Genomic DNA, 15,679 nt, shown 5'->3' with positions numbered 1-15,679 from the left:
CTATATTTGGTTAATTTTTGCAGAATAACAAGTCAATTTTCATGTATGTTCCTTTGCCTCATTGTTCAGACCTCAGCTCAGCAATGGAGGTTTATGAGTATCTCACATTCTGGGCTCTATCCTATCAGACAAGTCAATTTTCAAGCCATTTCACATCATAAATGTGACAGAAACACACACATCAAACTAATGAAGCAAAATAAAGAATAAAATTCAAACCCTACAGCAATAAGTTACCCCTACAGAGTAAGTTTCTGCTGGAAAGGATCAACGTTAGCACCCAGAATGTGAGGACCCGGGTCACCCTTTGTTCTGAAAGTGTCAGAGCAGGTCTGACCCCCATTTCCAGTTCCCACCTTTCCTGCCTGCCTCTGCTCTAAAGGCTGTGTAAGCTAAGGTGTGAGATAACCTGCCACCTTTGCTCTTGCGGCAGACATGAGACACCGTTCTGGCCAGTGAGGTGTGGGCAGAAGTCCCTGAGAGACAGAGCCCTTCTAGAATAAAATGACAAAGCCTCCACAGGAGAAATCCTTTTGTCCATCAGCCTTTGTCTTTCCTCGTCTATGTTTACTCTTCCTGGAATGCAGGCATGATAGCTGGAGGTACAGCAGCCATCTTGTGATGTGAAGACAAAAAAGCTATGTGCTAAAAATGGCAAGGAGAGAAACAAATCAGTGTGGGTGGGTCCTGGTTAATGCTTGTGAGGAGCTTCAGTTGTCTGGGACAGACAACCTGGAATTGCTTGTCACAGGAGAAAAAATAACTATCTTTTTTACTCACTGCTTTTTGAAACTTCCCTAATTCGAAGCCAACCTACATGAAACAGTAAAAGTCAATAATCATTGTAATAAAATAAAATTGTAATAAAATGAATGCAATAAAATTACACACCTCCCCATATAGGGCTTCCCTGGTGGCTCAGTGGTAAAGAATCTGCCTGTCAACGCAGGAGACATAGGTTCGATCCCTAGATCAGAAAGATCCCTGGAGAAGTAAATGGCAACCCACTCCAGTATTCTTGCCTGGGAAATCCCAGGGATAGAGGTGCCTGGTGGGCTACAGTCCATAGGGTCACAAAAGAGTCGGACACAACTAGCAACTAAACACCACCACCATATACATATACATGATTAGTTTTGATGTATGTTTACATCATCAAGTGAGATAGGTATGTAAAATTGTTTTTTAAAGTATTGCTGATGTTATATAAGATTTAATCACCCCTAAAAGCCTTCGAAATGTCAAAGATCGTGGGAAAAAATAAATGCTTCTGGGTCATTGTGAAACATCCCATCCCAAGGGGAACTAACATTCCGCACAAATAAATAAATAAAAGTGGGAAAGCTCCCCCTGAAAGAGATTCTAACAGTCCTGCTTATCTCACACTTGAGCACCTTAATCGCTGGGCAACTAGGGAAGCCCAAGGAGCCAGTCCTCGGAGCAGAGGCAAACTGGTCTGTGGAACTGGGCAAACTGCGGAGGCAAACTGCGGAGCGGAACACAGCCGGGACGGGAGAGAAAGCAGAGAAGCAAAGCCGCGCCTGCGAGGAGCTCGAGCGCCCGCGGAGCCCCAGCCGCAGCGGGAAGGGGGCGGGGCGGCCCCGCGGATCTCTCCTTGTGAACCAGGCGCTGCTATAAATACGGCCGGGGCTGTATATTCCACCAGCGCAGGCCTTCTTTCTCGGTCTGCCTGCTCAGCTGCCGAGCAGCCCGCCCCACTTCTGTTATCCTGCTGTCTCCGCCATGGAAAGGGCCGGAAGACCGCTCTTGGGAGCCGCGCGGTCTGTACCCACTTCAGGGCCAGCCCAATCTGTCTGCCTCCCGCCTTGGACTTCCTGTCTTGGAAGGAGAAGTTTAAAAGAAAGGAAGTAGCAAACGGCTGGGCACGGGCACCTCCAAGCCTGTCTAAGCAGGGAGCTGTCTTCATATCACCAGCCTCCTCCTCATCACCTCTCCCCCACCCGACGCCCACTCCCCTAACCAGCGCTGAGCATCCTGGTGGGTGGACTGTTAGGAGGCAAAAAAAACTCAGACAGTCGCTCTGGGAGCCAAGACAGTCAGACTCAGCAAAATTCAGAGAGAAGTAATAGAAGCAAGCAACTCTTTATTGTCGGATCACAGTTGATTGAGCGCCTAAAATGCCTTGAGAACTGTGCAGAAGAACCACACGCCTTGGTCTGTTCCCAGCAGCCTTTACCGGGTACCGCAGACACATAGTCTTCACGGCCCTGGACACTGGACAGCTGAGACCACGCGGCCGTCTGCGGTTGGTTCTGGGGGAAACCCTCCATCTCTCCTGACCTGAACAGCTCACACAGCCGAGGGGTCCCTCAGTCACCGTGGGGGAGGGCGCCACGTGGCTGGAGCGGACAGAAGGGTGAACCACTGGTTGGGTGAGGCAGACGCTGCAGCTGAAGGCAACCCTTGAATCTAATCTAATCCCGCGTGGCCAGCTTGTTTTCAAATCTAGCAGGACGTGTGCGTGGTCGTTCCTGGTGTTCACAGGACTTTACTGTTGCTGTCTAGTCGCTCAGTTGAGTCCAACTCTGACACCACGTGGACTGCAGCCCACCAGGCTCCTCTGTCCATGGGAATTCCCAGCAAGAAGACTGGAGTGGGCTGCCATTTCCTTCTCCAGGGGATCTTCCTGATCCAGGGATCAAACCTGCATCCCCTGCATGGCAGGCGGATTCTTTACCCTCTGAGCCACCAGGGAAGCCTGTTCATAGCACACTTACCCACCCGTCCCCCCAAAAAAACCACAATTCCTTGTAAATGCTTGGTTTTTGAACCAGTGCTCCTACGGATGACTAGCAGAGCTTGTGTTTGACGAGCTCTGGGGAGAAGCCTCACCCACATGCTCAGAAGCCACAGGCAACCTGCACTCCCGTGGGCCAGGGCCCCGGCACACAAGGACGTGTGGAGCTGACCCGTCACCTTTCCTCTCAGAGCCCAATGGGAGCGTCTTCCAGCGCGGTTGCAGCCACGGAGACATGGAGGCTCTTCAGGAACCTGACCTGCCCTCCCCTGACCACCCCCAGCAGCTCCTGCAGCCTGCTTGCCATGCACACAAGGCGCTGCCAGCTGTGGGTGTGTCTGTGTGTCTGTGTGTCTATGTGTGTCTATGTGTATGTGTATATGTTTGTGTATATGTGTGTGTCTGTGTATATGTGTATATATGTGTCTGTGTGTGTGCGTGTATGTGTATATGTGTGTCTGTGTATGTGTGTGTGCATGTTTGTGTATATGCATTTGTGTATATGTGTGTATGTGTATGTTTGTGTATATGTGTGTGTCTGTGTATATGTGTGTGTCTGTGTATATGTGTGTCTGTGTATATGTGTGTGTGTGTCTGTGTATATGTGTGTGTGTGTGTGTGTGTGAAGGCCATCTGCAGGGATGCTAGTCTCTTTGCTTTGTAACTTACACTGTCAGCCACAGTATTTCTTCCTTATCGCCAAGCCAGAAAGCCTGTGACTACTGAGAGCAGAAAAGGCTCTTACAGGACCAGGGAGAAGAGACATGCCGCTCCCGTCTCTCCATGGACACGTCGTGTTTTAGCGGGCTTGCCAGCCCCAGATCTTAGACTCTGCGCTCCTGACCAGCCTCTGCTGGGAAGAGGGACGCGGACATTTTCTGGGGTGGGGGCGTTGGGAGGCAGGGGGCGTGCGGCGGGACTCTGGGTGGATCTGGGTGGGAGAAAGGACACGGCAGCTCCCAAGTCAGCATGGCCAGGGCCTTGAACACCAGACGTGGCTTATCTGGCGGAGTGGTGGGTGGAAAACAAACGGCGGCCGGCCTGCACAGCTCTGTCTCTCAGAATCTGCAAACGCGATTTAGAAAGAGTCTTTGCCCATGTAGGTAAGAACCCTGAGATGAGACCATCCTGGATTTTCCAATGACAAACATCATTATAAGAGACACAGAGGGACTTCCCTGGTGATCCAGCGGTTAAGACTTCACCTTTTAATGCAGAAGGTACAGGTTTGATCCCTGGTTGGGGAACTAAGATCCCACATGCCTTGAAGCCAAAAAACCAAAACATAAAGCAGAAGCAATATTGTAACAAATTCAAAAGATTTTTTTAAAAAGGAGAGAGAGACACAGAGAAGATGGTCAAGTGAAGACAGAGGCAGAGACTACAGTGATGTGACCCGGAGCATCCAAAACCTGGAAGAGGCAGGAAGGACCCGCCCCTGGAGCCCCTGGAGACCGTGACCCTGCCCACCTCAATTTCCAGCTTCTGGAAATTAGGTGCAGGCCTTGTTCCCCTGCCCTGTTAGCTGGGTGACCTGAGCAGGTTGCCTACCTCTCTGTTCCTCAGCTACCTTGTCTGTAAACTACCCCACAGGCTTCCTTGGGGACTTAAGTCAACAAACGTAGTGTGCTTAACCCGGGCGTGGCACACAAGTAACAACATGTCACGTTCACAGCACGTTCACACGACACGTTCACAGCACGCAGAAGCGTTACGTCGGAGTTTACTGACTGCCCTAGATGTTCATGGTATGCTGTTTAAGAAAAACACAAGTTACTAACCCACGTGTACAGGAATAATTCCACATCTAGCTATTCATCTGTGCACGTGTTTGTAGGAAAAACATCCCGATGGATAAAAAGCACAGTATTAACAGTCAGGACAGCAAAACTGGGTGACTTTCTTAGCTGTATTTTCGGAACACAACTGATTATCTACCCAAACACAAGAAGGGCGTCCATCCTACTTCTGCATAAAGTCAGGGCTTCATGTCGGTTTCTTTCATTTTCTTAACTGCAGAGGTTGCTTAGGTGATCAATCGTTAAAATAATCTATGCAGGTCATTGATTTAAAGCTCAGGCCCCGGAATCCACATCTTGGTGCCATCACGGTTGAAAACCAGTGGGCTTTCAGGCTGGTTGGTTCGTTGATTAGTGTGTAGGGGAAGTGGGCAGAGGGGAGATTTAAAAATCAAAGGAGGAATTTGCAACTGACTAGGTGTCAAGGAAGAGTAAGGGTGACTGAAGAGAGGCAGCCCATCAGGACGGTTGCCACCAGGATAATGAGTCATCAGTGTTCTAACTTTCTAACTGAAACAAGAGGAGGGGCGGGGAGGTGGGGGGAGGGGGCGGGGAGGGGCCCGAGGTAAGGGTGCAGGTCCTGAGTCTGGGATGTCGTCCTGGAGCTTCCAGGGAAATCTAAAGGCAGTGGACAGTTACACTCCACGCGCCACCTTCACACTGAGTTTGCAGGAAGGCTGCCTGCTGACCCTGGTATCCGTTCCGAGCCTGCATTGCTTGGTCATCCTGAACAGGACTTGACCTGGTGGGCACATGCAGAGAATGCCAATATCAGGCAGGCATGGTGCAAAACGGAGATAACCCGTGAAACATGCTAGCAAGTCCCAAGGCTGACCGTGCGCCCAAACTTGTACTGAAAGGAGATGGGAGACCATTCCAGAGGGACGCCTGCTACGCGAGCCCTGCCCTGCTGGGCCGGGGTCAGCAGACCCCACCCTGGGGCTCTGCAGAGTCACAGATGGCTCAATGAGCATCTCCATTCATGCTCTCAAGGATCCACAGTAAATGGCCGAAGGCTGCCTGATCCTCGGGCCCAGGGCGGGCAAAACAACCCCCTTTGCCAGCTATGTCCTGCAAATTCCGGAACCCAAATGGGAATCGAGGATGCCTATGGACCTGCCGGGCAGCCAAGCAGAGGGGTGCAAACACCCCTTCCAAGGCTGGGGATTCAGGAAGCCCACATCCAGATCGTGCGATGCTTCCAGAGGACGGGGAGGGTCTGCTGCGGTCAGGTCGCTGTGCGAAGTGCAGAAGAAAGCCATCTCCCGGCCAGTGGAACCGTGCGCACCAGAACCCACGCTGGACAGGCAGGCCGCATGCCACACGCGCTCTCTACACGCCTGCCACGAGCCTTGGCTGCGGGACCCAGGCCGCTCCGGGCCGTGATGGGGACCACCTCCTGCAGCTCGGGGACTGTGCTGGGGACCGAGTGGACTCGTGGGAGCTAGGCCTCCCAATGCCCACAGGTGCTGACAGGGCAGCCGGAGGTGGCAGGGCCAGTGCAGGAGCACCCAGGGCCCAGGCCTACCAGACAGGCAGTCTTCATCCAGCAGAAACCGGGTCAGGAGGGGAGGCCTTTCCCGGTGACGTTCAGGAGAGGACGAACCACTGACGAGGAGGTAGCAATTTCCTTAGGGGCCTGGCCCCTGACTCCTCGCCAACACAAGACCCCTTGGGGAGCGAGGGCACACAGGAGCCCCCATGCCAGAGGAAGGGGCGGCTGAGAGCCAACAGCTGGACTCAGCTGCCACTACAGCCCGCACTACGCCCAGACACCGTGAGACTGAAGGGTCCCAATCCCGGGGGTGAGAAGTCACTGGGGCGGGTGCCCCTGTCCACACCCACACCCGCCGTGAGACTGAAGTCCCCAGTTGTGGGTCTCGATCCTAGCGGGTCTGGAGTCACTGGGGCAGGTGCCCCTGTCCACCCCCATCTCCCCGTGAGACTGAAGTCCCCAGCGTGGGTCTCAATCCTGGGGGGTCCGGAGTCTCTGGGGGCGGGAAACCAGCAAAGCAGTTCTGGGGGCCCAAGCCTAGAGCCCCTGACCCAATAGGTCCACATTCCCAATGAACGAGTCCAGGACATTCTGGGGCAGGTGGTCTGTGAGACCCTTGAGAACCACTGCCCTGGGCCGGCGGCTCTGAGTCAGCCCACGGATGCAGCAACAGCACTGCCAAGTTTAGCAGCCACACCGCCTCCCGCTGCCTGCCCGGCCCTGCAGGTCAGAGGGCACAGTAACCCCATGCAGCCCCCCAGGCTGACACACGGGACCCCGCGGCGGCGGGGGAGGAACGCTCCTGAACTGTGGTCACTACAGCCGCGAGGCCCCCTGTGAGACAGGCTTCGGGGCATCAAGTTCTGCCTTCTGCTTTTGCTTCTCCTGTTCCAATGCCCACAGGACACATTTTACCAATATTCCTCACACTTGAGCGAAGTGATCATGGTTTACAAGACACACAGTACTAAATTATAAAAATGTTATAGAAACGATTCCATGGAGCAAGTAAGTATTTAAAGACTTTATTACGTTAGACAAACTGAAGTCCTTGGAAACACAGTTCCAATGAATGCATTCTTTATGCACCACACTCAAAAATATACAATTTAAAGTACTTAAAACCAACTTAAAGTACTTCTCGTATTAAACCAATTTTTCCCATTTTTTTTTTTCAGTTTTGACATTAAAAAAAAAAAAGGAACAGAAAGAGTACATTACAAGAAAACTGTCAGCGCGGGTTTTAAAAACATTTGGTTTACCTGTCACATTATTTCCAAGGCTGCTTGGCCGTGGAGACGCAGATGCCTCGCGCTCAAAGCTGTGTGATCACCAGCCGTCTGAGGGGTGAGGACCACACGGAGCGCCGGGGAGGGCAGGCTGGGGGCACTGCCCACACGCCCGCAGGCCCCATCCCCAGAGGCCCGCAACGGGGACAAGGGGACGGACGATGCGCTCAGTCACAGCGGCCTAAGGGCCACGACCAACTCTGCAGGACGAGGAGGGTCTTCAGACAGAGGGCGGGTGTGGTTAGGAGGGAGGGTGGTCCTCCCCTCGGATGCTTCGGTACTTAGCCATGTCTTCTGGAAATACTTTAGAAAGTTCTTGAATCAACAGGCTTTTAAATTTCTAAGGAGGAAAAACATACACGGTCAGCATGCTTTTGCTGGGGACCCACCACCCGAGTTAAAGCAGAAGCCCACTGAGCCCCGAGCTCAGGAGACACCGTGCCCTCATGGTGCTGTGTGCTCAGCCCCGGAGGTGACCCTGGGCCCACGGCAGCGGGTGACTGCCCGAGACCGCGGCGGGTACGGCAGCTTGGGTACAGCAGAGCTGCCTGGAAGGTAAGCTTCACTCAAACGCCATTTCTTTGCTCCTGCCTCTGCCGACAAAGAGCCAGCTGCACGGGCAGAGAGGGTTTCTGCACGTGACACACAGCACAGGAATCATCGTGGAATATTTAACTGGGCACTTATTAACTCAAACCACATCCAGGCCACTGTGTGCGCACAGCCTGAGCGAGGCTTTCGGAGAACCCAGAAACCAGTCTTCCCCAAATGCTGGGGCTCCTTGAGCCTTGCTATCAGCGTATTTGTCTTAATCCGACCTCAGATGCAGCTAGTACCGGCCAGCATCTCAAAGCCTTTTCTAACGAGTTGTACAGTAAAGCCGTACCGCAGGGATAAACAAGAGACCGCCCTTAGGTGAAAACAGGAAGACATCCTCAAAGGAGGCTGCACACCAACACTCCAGGAAGACAGAGCTCGAGCAGGCTTCAGCACACGGCCCACCGGGCACACGAGCTGTCCCGTGAGGTGTTCACGGTGACAGGAAATGACACCAAGAGGCAGAGAAAGGAATGCAAACTGCACGGACAGCCACTAGCGTCACTGCCGGCGGGCGGGTGGGCAACCTTCCCAACGGCGGGGAGGACGGGAGTGCAGGGACCCGGGAGCGCACCCCCCAGGGGCCGTGACCCTGCTCCTGAGTGGCGGCCCCTGCTGGACGACACAGCTCAGCCACACGCGGTCGAAACCACCCCAGCTCACGGGGATGACGCCCAGTTCAAGAGCAGCTGGGGCTCCGGCTGACAAAGCAGAAGGGAGGCCGTGGGCGCCACACGAGCCAACACGGCACAAGCATGCCTGGGGCAGGGCCCCTTCCCTGAGCACAGGACGGCCGTCACTGCGGTCCCCAGGCAGCCATCCCGCAGCACGCCAGACACCATGCGGCACGCTGCACCCGGGGAGCAGCGGCAACACACACCTCGTGCTCCTGGTCTCCTGGGGCTCGGGCCGCGGGGGACACGGGGCAGGGATGGAGAGAAGGCTGGCCCGCAAGGCCTCTCAAAGGGGCAGAGATGCTGACCCTGGAGAGTGGGCAGGGCACAGAGGACGTGCGGGGGTCCCAGCAGAGATGGCAGGGGAGTGGCCAGGGATGAGGGGCTCAAGGTCTGCCAGGCCGGCCAGAAGGAAGACCAGGGTGGAGGCAGGGGGGTTCCCCGTCGGAGGCCAATGGGAAGGGGTGGCAATACCCGCCCCACAATCTGAATCATGGGCAACTCAGTGTAAGGAAACAATTCCAGGTATCATGCTCAAGATGCCAAGCTTTCTGGACTTCATCAACACCAAGAGTCGTGGAAAGAGCAGGGCCTCCGTGGAGAACAGGGAATCGGGTACAGGGGGCGTGAGCTGGCTGCTGGCGAGGATCCCCGAGGAAGAGAGGAGGAAAGTACAGAAGCCTCCAGGCCCACGACCTGCAGTGGCAGGGACGGGCCTGACCGAGGGATGCAGAGAGCATCCCGTGCATGCTGCAGACGCTAAAACCTTACAAATGAAAACAGCACAGTGAAGTCAGCGACAGCTAACACTACAAAAATTACCTGGGACTTTCCTGAAAGACTGCCACATGGTTTCATTTTTTTATGCTATGACACGTCTCCAAGGTATTTAATTTTATTACCTATTTCCTTGGAAGGAGGCTCTGACAAACCTAGACGGCAAATCAAAAAGCAGAGACATCACTTTGCCTACAAAGGTCCATATATAGTCAAAGCTTATGGTTTTTCCAGTAGTCGTGTACAGATGTGGAAGTTGGACCATAAAGAAAGCTGAGCGCTGGAGAACTGATGCTTTTGAACTGTGGTTGTTGGAGAAGACTCTCGAGAGTCCCTTGGACTGCAAGGAGATCTAACCAGTCAGTCCTGAAGGAAATCAGCCCTGAATATCCACTGGAAGGACTGATGCTGAAGCTGAAACTCCAATCCTTTGGCCACCTGAGATGAAGAGCCAACTCACTGGAAAAGACCCTGATGCTGGGAAAGATGAAGGGCAAAAGGAGAAGAAAGCAGCAGAGGATGAGATGGTTGGATGGCATCACCAACTCAATGGACAAGGAGTCTGAGCAAACTCAGGGAGAGAGCGGAGGACAGGGAAGCCTGGCATGCTGCGGTCCACAGGGTCGCAAAGAGTGAGACTTGACTTAGTGACTAAACGACGACTGAGCAACAACCTGCTACACAACTCAGAAGTCGCCAACTGTGTAAGGCGGTCAAACAGCGGATGCCTCACCGAGCCATCAGCCTAACGGGCTTTGTGAGCACTGCCCGCTGCTCTGACACGCCTTCCGTTTATAAGCAGCTCACCTTCATGTGTCAATCGCCTAATGGGCTTTGTGAGCACTGCCTGCCGCTCTGACATGCCTTCCGTTTATAAGCAGCTCACCTTCATTGAGTCAATCGCCTAACGGGCTTTGTGAGCACTGCCTGCCGCTCTGACACGCCTTCCATTTATAAGCAGCTCACCTTCATTGTGTCAATCGCCTAACGGGCTTTGTGAGCACTGCCCGCTGCTCTGACATCCTTCCGTTTATAAGCAGCTCACCTTCATTGTGTCAATCTTGCCTTTAACTTGCTCGTTCTTCGCCAGAGCCCTCTCCAGGCACTCTTTGGTGTAGAGCTGGGGGTTTCGCCCTTGATCTATGTACCTGGAAACAGGAAACATCGCCGTTAGCATCCTCACGCCTGACACCTCCTCTCACAGTTTGCTTACGGGGGAAAAGAACGGCAGAGCTTGTAAGCTCACACGGCCCTGTTTAGAGGGAACTGCGTCCAGGAACCGGCTGAGTGAGGGTTCCTTCGCTACACACGTAGGGGTCACTCGCACTCACGTTACTTCTAATTGTATGAATAACTCATGAAGTCAAGTGATGGTCACTTATAACCCAAGCAAGCTCCACGGCCACGCCAGTTCACACATGTCTCAGCATTTGTGTTTTTCAAAAGGTTTCACCACCTTTCCATCCTCACAACAGCCTGTAAGGTCAGGCAGCTCTTCACAAGAGAGAACCAAGTGTGAGCCGGAGCCTCGGGCCTGGGCAACACAGGGAGCCTGCCGAGAAGCAGCCACACTCCGGGTGCACCCAGTCCTGGAGGGGACGCAAGAGGGGAGAGCCCCGAGCAGGAGAGCAGGCCCTGCCCGTCCTGAGATCAGGTCACAGACTGGGGAGAGACGGGGCTGATGTACTACTTTCTTTTTTAACCTTTTATTTTGTACTGGGGTATAGCCAGTGGGGTATGAGCAGTATGGGGTATGAGCTTCCCTGGTGGCTCAGATGGTAAAGAATTTGCCTGCAATGCAGGAGACCTGGGTTCAATCCCTGGGATGGGAAGATCCCCTGGAGAAGGGAATGCCAACCCACGCCAGTATTCTTGCCTGGAGAATCCCCAGGCACAGAGGAGCCTGGCGGGCTACAGTCTACAGGGCCGCAAGAGTTGGACCCGACTTAGTGAATAAACCACCACCACGTAGCCAATTAACAACATTGGTAGTTTCCAGACAGAGAGCAAAGGGACTCAGCCGTACAGATACGTGTATCCATTCTCCGCAAATTCCCCTCCCAGACAGGCTGCCACATAACACTGTCAGAGTTCCTGTGCTGTACAGTAGATCCTTGCTGGTTTTCCATTTTAAATATAGCAGTGTATACACGTCTACTGATCCTTTCCTAAGCATCTGTCAATCTATTCATCCCACACACTGAGGGCCAGGACGGCTCTGATGAGGACTCTTCCGGAAAGGGGAATCGGGCTCCACCTTCCCGCGCCTCACCCACAGGAGTCTGGAGCTGTAACGCGCGCCCCTGGGCAGCTCGCCCCTGGGCAGCGCGCCCCTCGGCCTGCAGGACAGGACAGAGCTGAGACCCTGAGAAGCGCAGCCTGTGCGCCCTCACTGGCGCACCGCTGCTGAGCTGCGCTGTGACTAGGACGTCCATCTCTGACACTTGGGGACGTACAATGAGAACTCTTCCCTCTACTGTGCACGGAGCTCCAGTGATTCACATCTGCAGTTTTACTGGAGAAAGCCCCAGATTTCTCTTGCTGTTCCAAGCCAGCTCTGGGAGTAAGGCTGCTTAGCCCAGAGAACTGGCCCTGGTCAAAGACAACACAAGTCCAGGATTTTTAAACTAAAAACAGAGTTGCCACATAATCCAGGAATCCCACTCCTGGGCATATATCCAGACAAAACTAAAATTCACAAAGACACATGCGGCCACGTATCACAGTTCACAGCAGCACTGTCTACACCAGCCCAGACGTGGAGACAACACAGATCAACGGGTAAAGAAGATGTGGTGCACACACACGCAGTTAAACACTCCTCTGCCTTTAAAAAGGAAGGAAACAACGCCACTTGCAGCAACACGGATGGACCTAGAGAGCATCACAGCAAGTGACGTCACACAGGCAGAGGCAGACGGACATGCTGTCACCTACACCAAGTGACGTCAGAAAGGCAGAGGCAGACGCGACATGCTGTCACCTAACACCAAGTGACGTCACACAGGCAGAGGCAGACGTGACATGCTGTCACCTAACACCAAGTGACGTCACACAGGCAGAGGCAGACGTGACATGCTGTCACCTACACATGGGATCCAAGACCCGGCACAAACGAACATGCCTCCGAATCAGAGACAGACTCACGATGTAGAAACAGCCTTGTGGCTGCCAAGGGGGAAGAGGGTGGGCAAGGGAGGGACGGGAGCTTGGCATCAGCAGAGGCGCACCAGTCTGTATAGGATCCTACCCACACAGCAAGATCCTACTGTACAGCACAGGGAAGCACACGCAGCACCCATGAGAAATCATAATGGAAAAGAACACGAGAAAAATACATATGTAACTAAACCACTTTGCTACAGAGCAGAAATTAAAACACTGTAAATCAACTATACTTCAATATTCAATAGAGTAAAATTTTAACAAGCCTAGAATTTTAGCCCCAGCTCCGACACTGACTAGCTAGCAAGACAGTGCAGTTACCTATCAGTTCTTTCACCTGTGAAATCAGGGCGCTAAAACCTGGATTAATAAAACCTAAAGGAGTTCATTTCCCAGAGGCGCTCTCCAGGCCATGACTATACCCGGGTGCAGCTGACTCTCTCGCAGGAAACAGTAAACATCCTTCCCAAACATTCCTCTCGGAAGAACTTCCCCCCCCCCAATGAAGCACATATTATCATCTCCTAGAACTATTACTGCCAGGGCAGTCTGGGAGACACCAAATTCGTACTTCTTGGGTTGTTTCTACCTTTAAGTTTTTGTTTTTGTTTTTTTAATTTATAATATAGCCACATAAGACTTTCTCCTTCTCAAGAAAAAAAAAAAAAAAAAGAAGTCAGGAAGTCATGGGGCTGACCTTTCAGCTAAGTAGGATCTTGAGAGCCTATGATGTCTTTCAAATATTTCAAGAGCCATTATTCACCTGTAACTCTTTTTCAACAATACTATACTGAGATCTTTTTTTTTTTAATTGTTTAGTTCCATTAGAACATAAGCTCCATGAAAGTGAAAGTGAAGTCACTCAGTCGTGTCCGACTCTTTGAGACCCATGGACTGTAGCTGGCCAGGCTCCTCCGTCCATGGGATTTTCCAGGCAAGAATACTGGACTGGGCTGCCATTTCCTTCTCCAAGGGATCTTCCTGACTCAGGGATCAAACCCAGGTCTCCTGCATTACAGGCAGACTCTTTACCATCTGAGCCACCAGGGACTCCCTGAAGCTCCATGAAGGCAGGTATTTTTATCTGCTTTTTTCCCTCGAATATGCCCAGCACCCAGACCGTCCGTGCCACACAGCAGACACTTAAACACTGGTGGTCAAGGAAAAGTGTTAGTTGTTGTGTCTGACTCTTTGTGACCACATGGACTGTAGCCCACCAGGCTCCTCTGTCTGTGGAATTCTCCAGGCAAGAATACTGGAGTGGATTGCCATTCCCTTCTTCAGGGGATGTTCCCGAGTCAAGAACTGAATCCAGGTCTCCATCACAGGCAAATTCCTTACCATCTGAGCCACCAGAAAAGCCCTATGATAAGGAAATCATTACAGGAAAACCAAACAAGAACCAGAATATCAAGTACGGTACTTACTCAAATACTTCTAAAGGGACCGTGATATCATGAAGCTGCTGTCTGCATTTATCAATATCCTGTAAGCCAGTAACAATAAAATTCCTGGGGGAGAAGCGATAAGAGAACATTAGGTTAGTTTTGGAGAAGGCAATGGCACCCCACTCCAGTACTCTTGCCTGGAGAATCCCAGGGAAGGGGGAGCCTGGTGGGCTGCCGTCTATGGGGTCGCACGGAGCCGGACACGACTGAAGCGACTTAGCAGCAGCAGCAGCAGGTTAGTTTAGATGAGCACACTGGGCAGCACCCACACCCAGCCGAGGAGGGCTCTAGAGGCCTGTTCCTTACCCAGGAACAGGTGACACGCAGCTCTCAGCTCTTCGGTTAGCTCAGGATTCCCCGGAAAGCTCTGGAGTTACACAATATGCTCACATATCCCTTGGTTTTCTTTTTGAACAAGGAATTACCAATACTGAGGGGTCACAAACCAACAGGAATAAGGGCGGGAGCCTCTGAGATTTTGTGTACCCTTTGAGACAACAAGGGAGGTGGCGGGAGGGGCGCGCAGTGGACTGGCCTTCAAGAGTCCAGCCTCAGAGTCTGGGGAAGAAAGCCACCAGGCCTAGTTTAATTTCAGTTCGGCTTGGGAGTCCTCCTAGAACACCGGGCTGGTCCCACAGCCTGCGTATGAAGGTGGGGTTGCAAACACGGCTGTTATATTTGAACCTCCGTAAAGCTGCAAGCCCTTATCCACAGCATTTGACTCCGCCTTTGGTCCATCCCAGGGGCCTAGCACCAGGGCCTGCACAAGGCTGTTGCCAGAAAAACTATTTCATAAGCGTTCCGTGGCCCCTCTCAGCCCCCCAGCACCCACCGTCATGCGATTCCTCCAGAAACGGTAAACTGTTATCTGGCCCTAATGACTTCTCCAAATGGGGCCTGAAGGGAAGGTCCCAGTCAGGGCAAAACGGGAAGGAGGCAGCCGCGAGCACCCCTGCGCACAGCCTGGACCAGGAGGGACAGGCCCCCGAGCAAGAGTAGGGGCCAGGCAGAGGCTCGCGGCCGGACCCGGCTTCCCACCCCGGCCCAGGCAGACACCGCCCCATGTGCCACTCACAGCTTCTGGTTGAGCCCGGCCTGGCTGCTGGGCTGGAAGTCGCTGACGATAATGCCGAGCTGCCGGATGTTCTCCACGAACTTCTCCAGGTGCTCCTCCAGGTGGTCGAACTTCTCCGCCATCGCCGCGCAGCCCGCACACCACCGCGGCCCTCGTCCTGCCCCACCGCTTCCTGCTTCCGTCCGGGCCCGCCACCACTTCCGCTTCCTCTGGGGGCCGGATGGGGCGGGGCCGCCGGGGTGGGGAGGGGCCGCCGGGGTGGGGTATGGGGCGTGGTTAGGTCGCGGGGAGGGGCGTTAGGCGGGGCCACCGGGGCGGGGCGGAGTCAGCTCGGTCCTGCCTCGGCATCCCTAAGCCCGCCAGGTGAGCGGCGCGCTGCACGTGTTGGTCCTCAGGACCTGCAGGCGTGGCTGAGGGACACACAGAGCCAGCGGTGGAGACCTCTGGGTGCCCGCTCCGTCTCCCCTGGCCCTGAGCAAGTTCGCTAGCCTCTGAGCCTCTTGTTCTCATCCGTAAAATCGGGATAAACGAAACCTGACCGTTACCTGAAGTTTGTTAGAAGAGAAAATGCCAAGAAAGCTGAAGCCCAGCGGGCCGTACTT

General features: G+C 53.5%; 1 protein-coding gene across 1 annotated transcript; it reads right to left on the bottom strand.

Annotated features, from left to right (window-relative positions):
* Positions 1 to 7,061: 7,061 nt before the first annotated feature.
* Positions 7,062 to 15,279, bottom strand: MED10 (mediator complex subunit 10). Its single transcript, XM_027520326.1, has 4 exons — positions 15,078 to 15,279; positions 13,982 to 14,065; positions 10,435 to 10,537; positions 7,062 to 7,681 (listed from the first exon to the last, which is right to left on the bottom strand). The coding sequence occupies exons 1-4, from the start codon at positions 15,197 to 15,199 to the stop codon at positions 7,583 to 7,585; spliced, it is 408 nt and encodes a 135-aa protein (XP_027376127.1). The 5' UTR covers positions 15,200 to 15,279; the 3' UTR covers positions 7,062 to 7,582.
* Between the last annotated feature and the right edge of the window lie 400 nt (positions 15,280 to 15,679).

Source organism: Bos indicus x Bos taurus, chromosome 20, assembly GCF_003369695.1.
Source record: "Bos indicus x Bos taurus breed Angus x Brahman F1 hybrid chromosome 20, Bos_hybrid_MaternalHap_v2.0, whole genome shotgun sequence".
Taxonomy (NCBI): domain Eukaryota; kingdom Metazoa; phylum Chordata; class Mammalia; order Artiodactyla; family Bovidae; genus Bos; species Bos indicus x Bos taurus.
Note: the sequence above shows the minus strand (reverse complement) of the source record. Positions and strands in the feature narration are given on the sequence as shown.

Bases quoted from the DNA above. Each gene is read 5' to 3' on its own strand.
- MED10 (XM_027520326.1), bottom strand. From the start codon at position 15,199: ATGGCGGAGAAGTTCGACCACCTGGAGGAGCACCTGGAGAAGTTCGTG. The intron at 14,066-15,077 runs GTGAGTGGCACA...CTTCTCCCCCAG, and splicing joins GCCGGGCTCAACCAGAAGCT to GAATTTTATTGTTACTGGCT. The intron at 7,682-10,434 runs GTGAGCTGCTTA...TTTCCTCCTTAG, and splicing joins GCAAGATTGACACAATGAAG to AAATTTAAAAGCCTGTTGAT.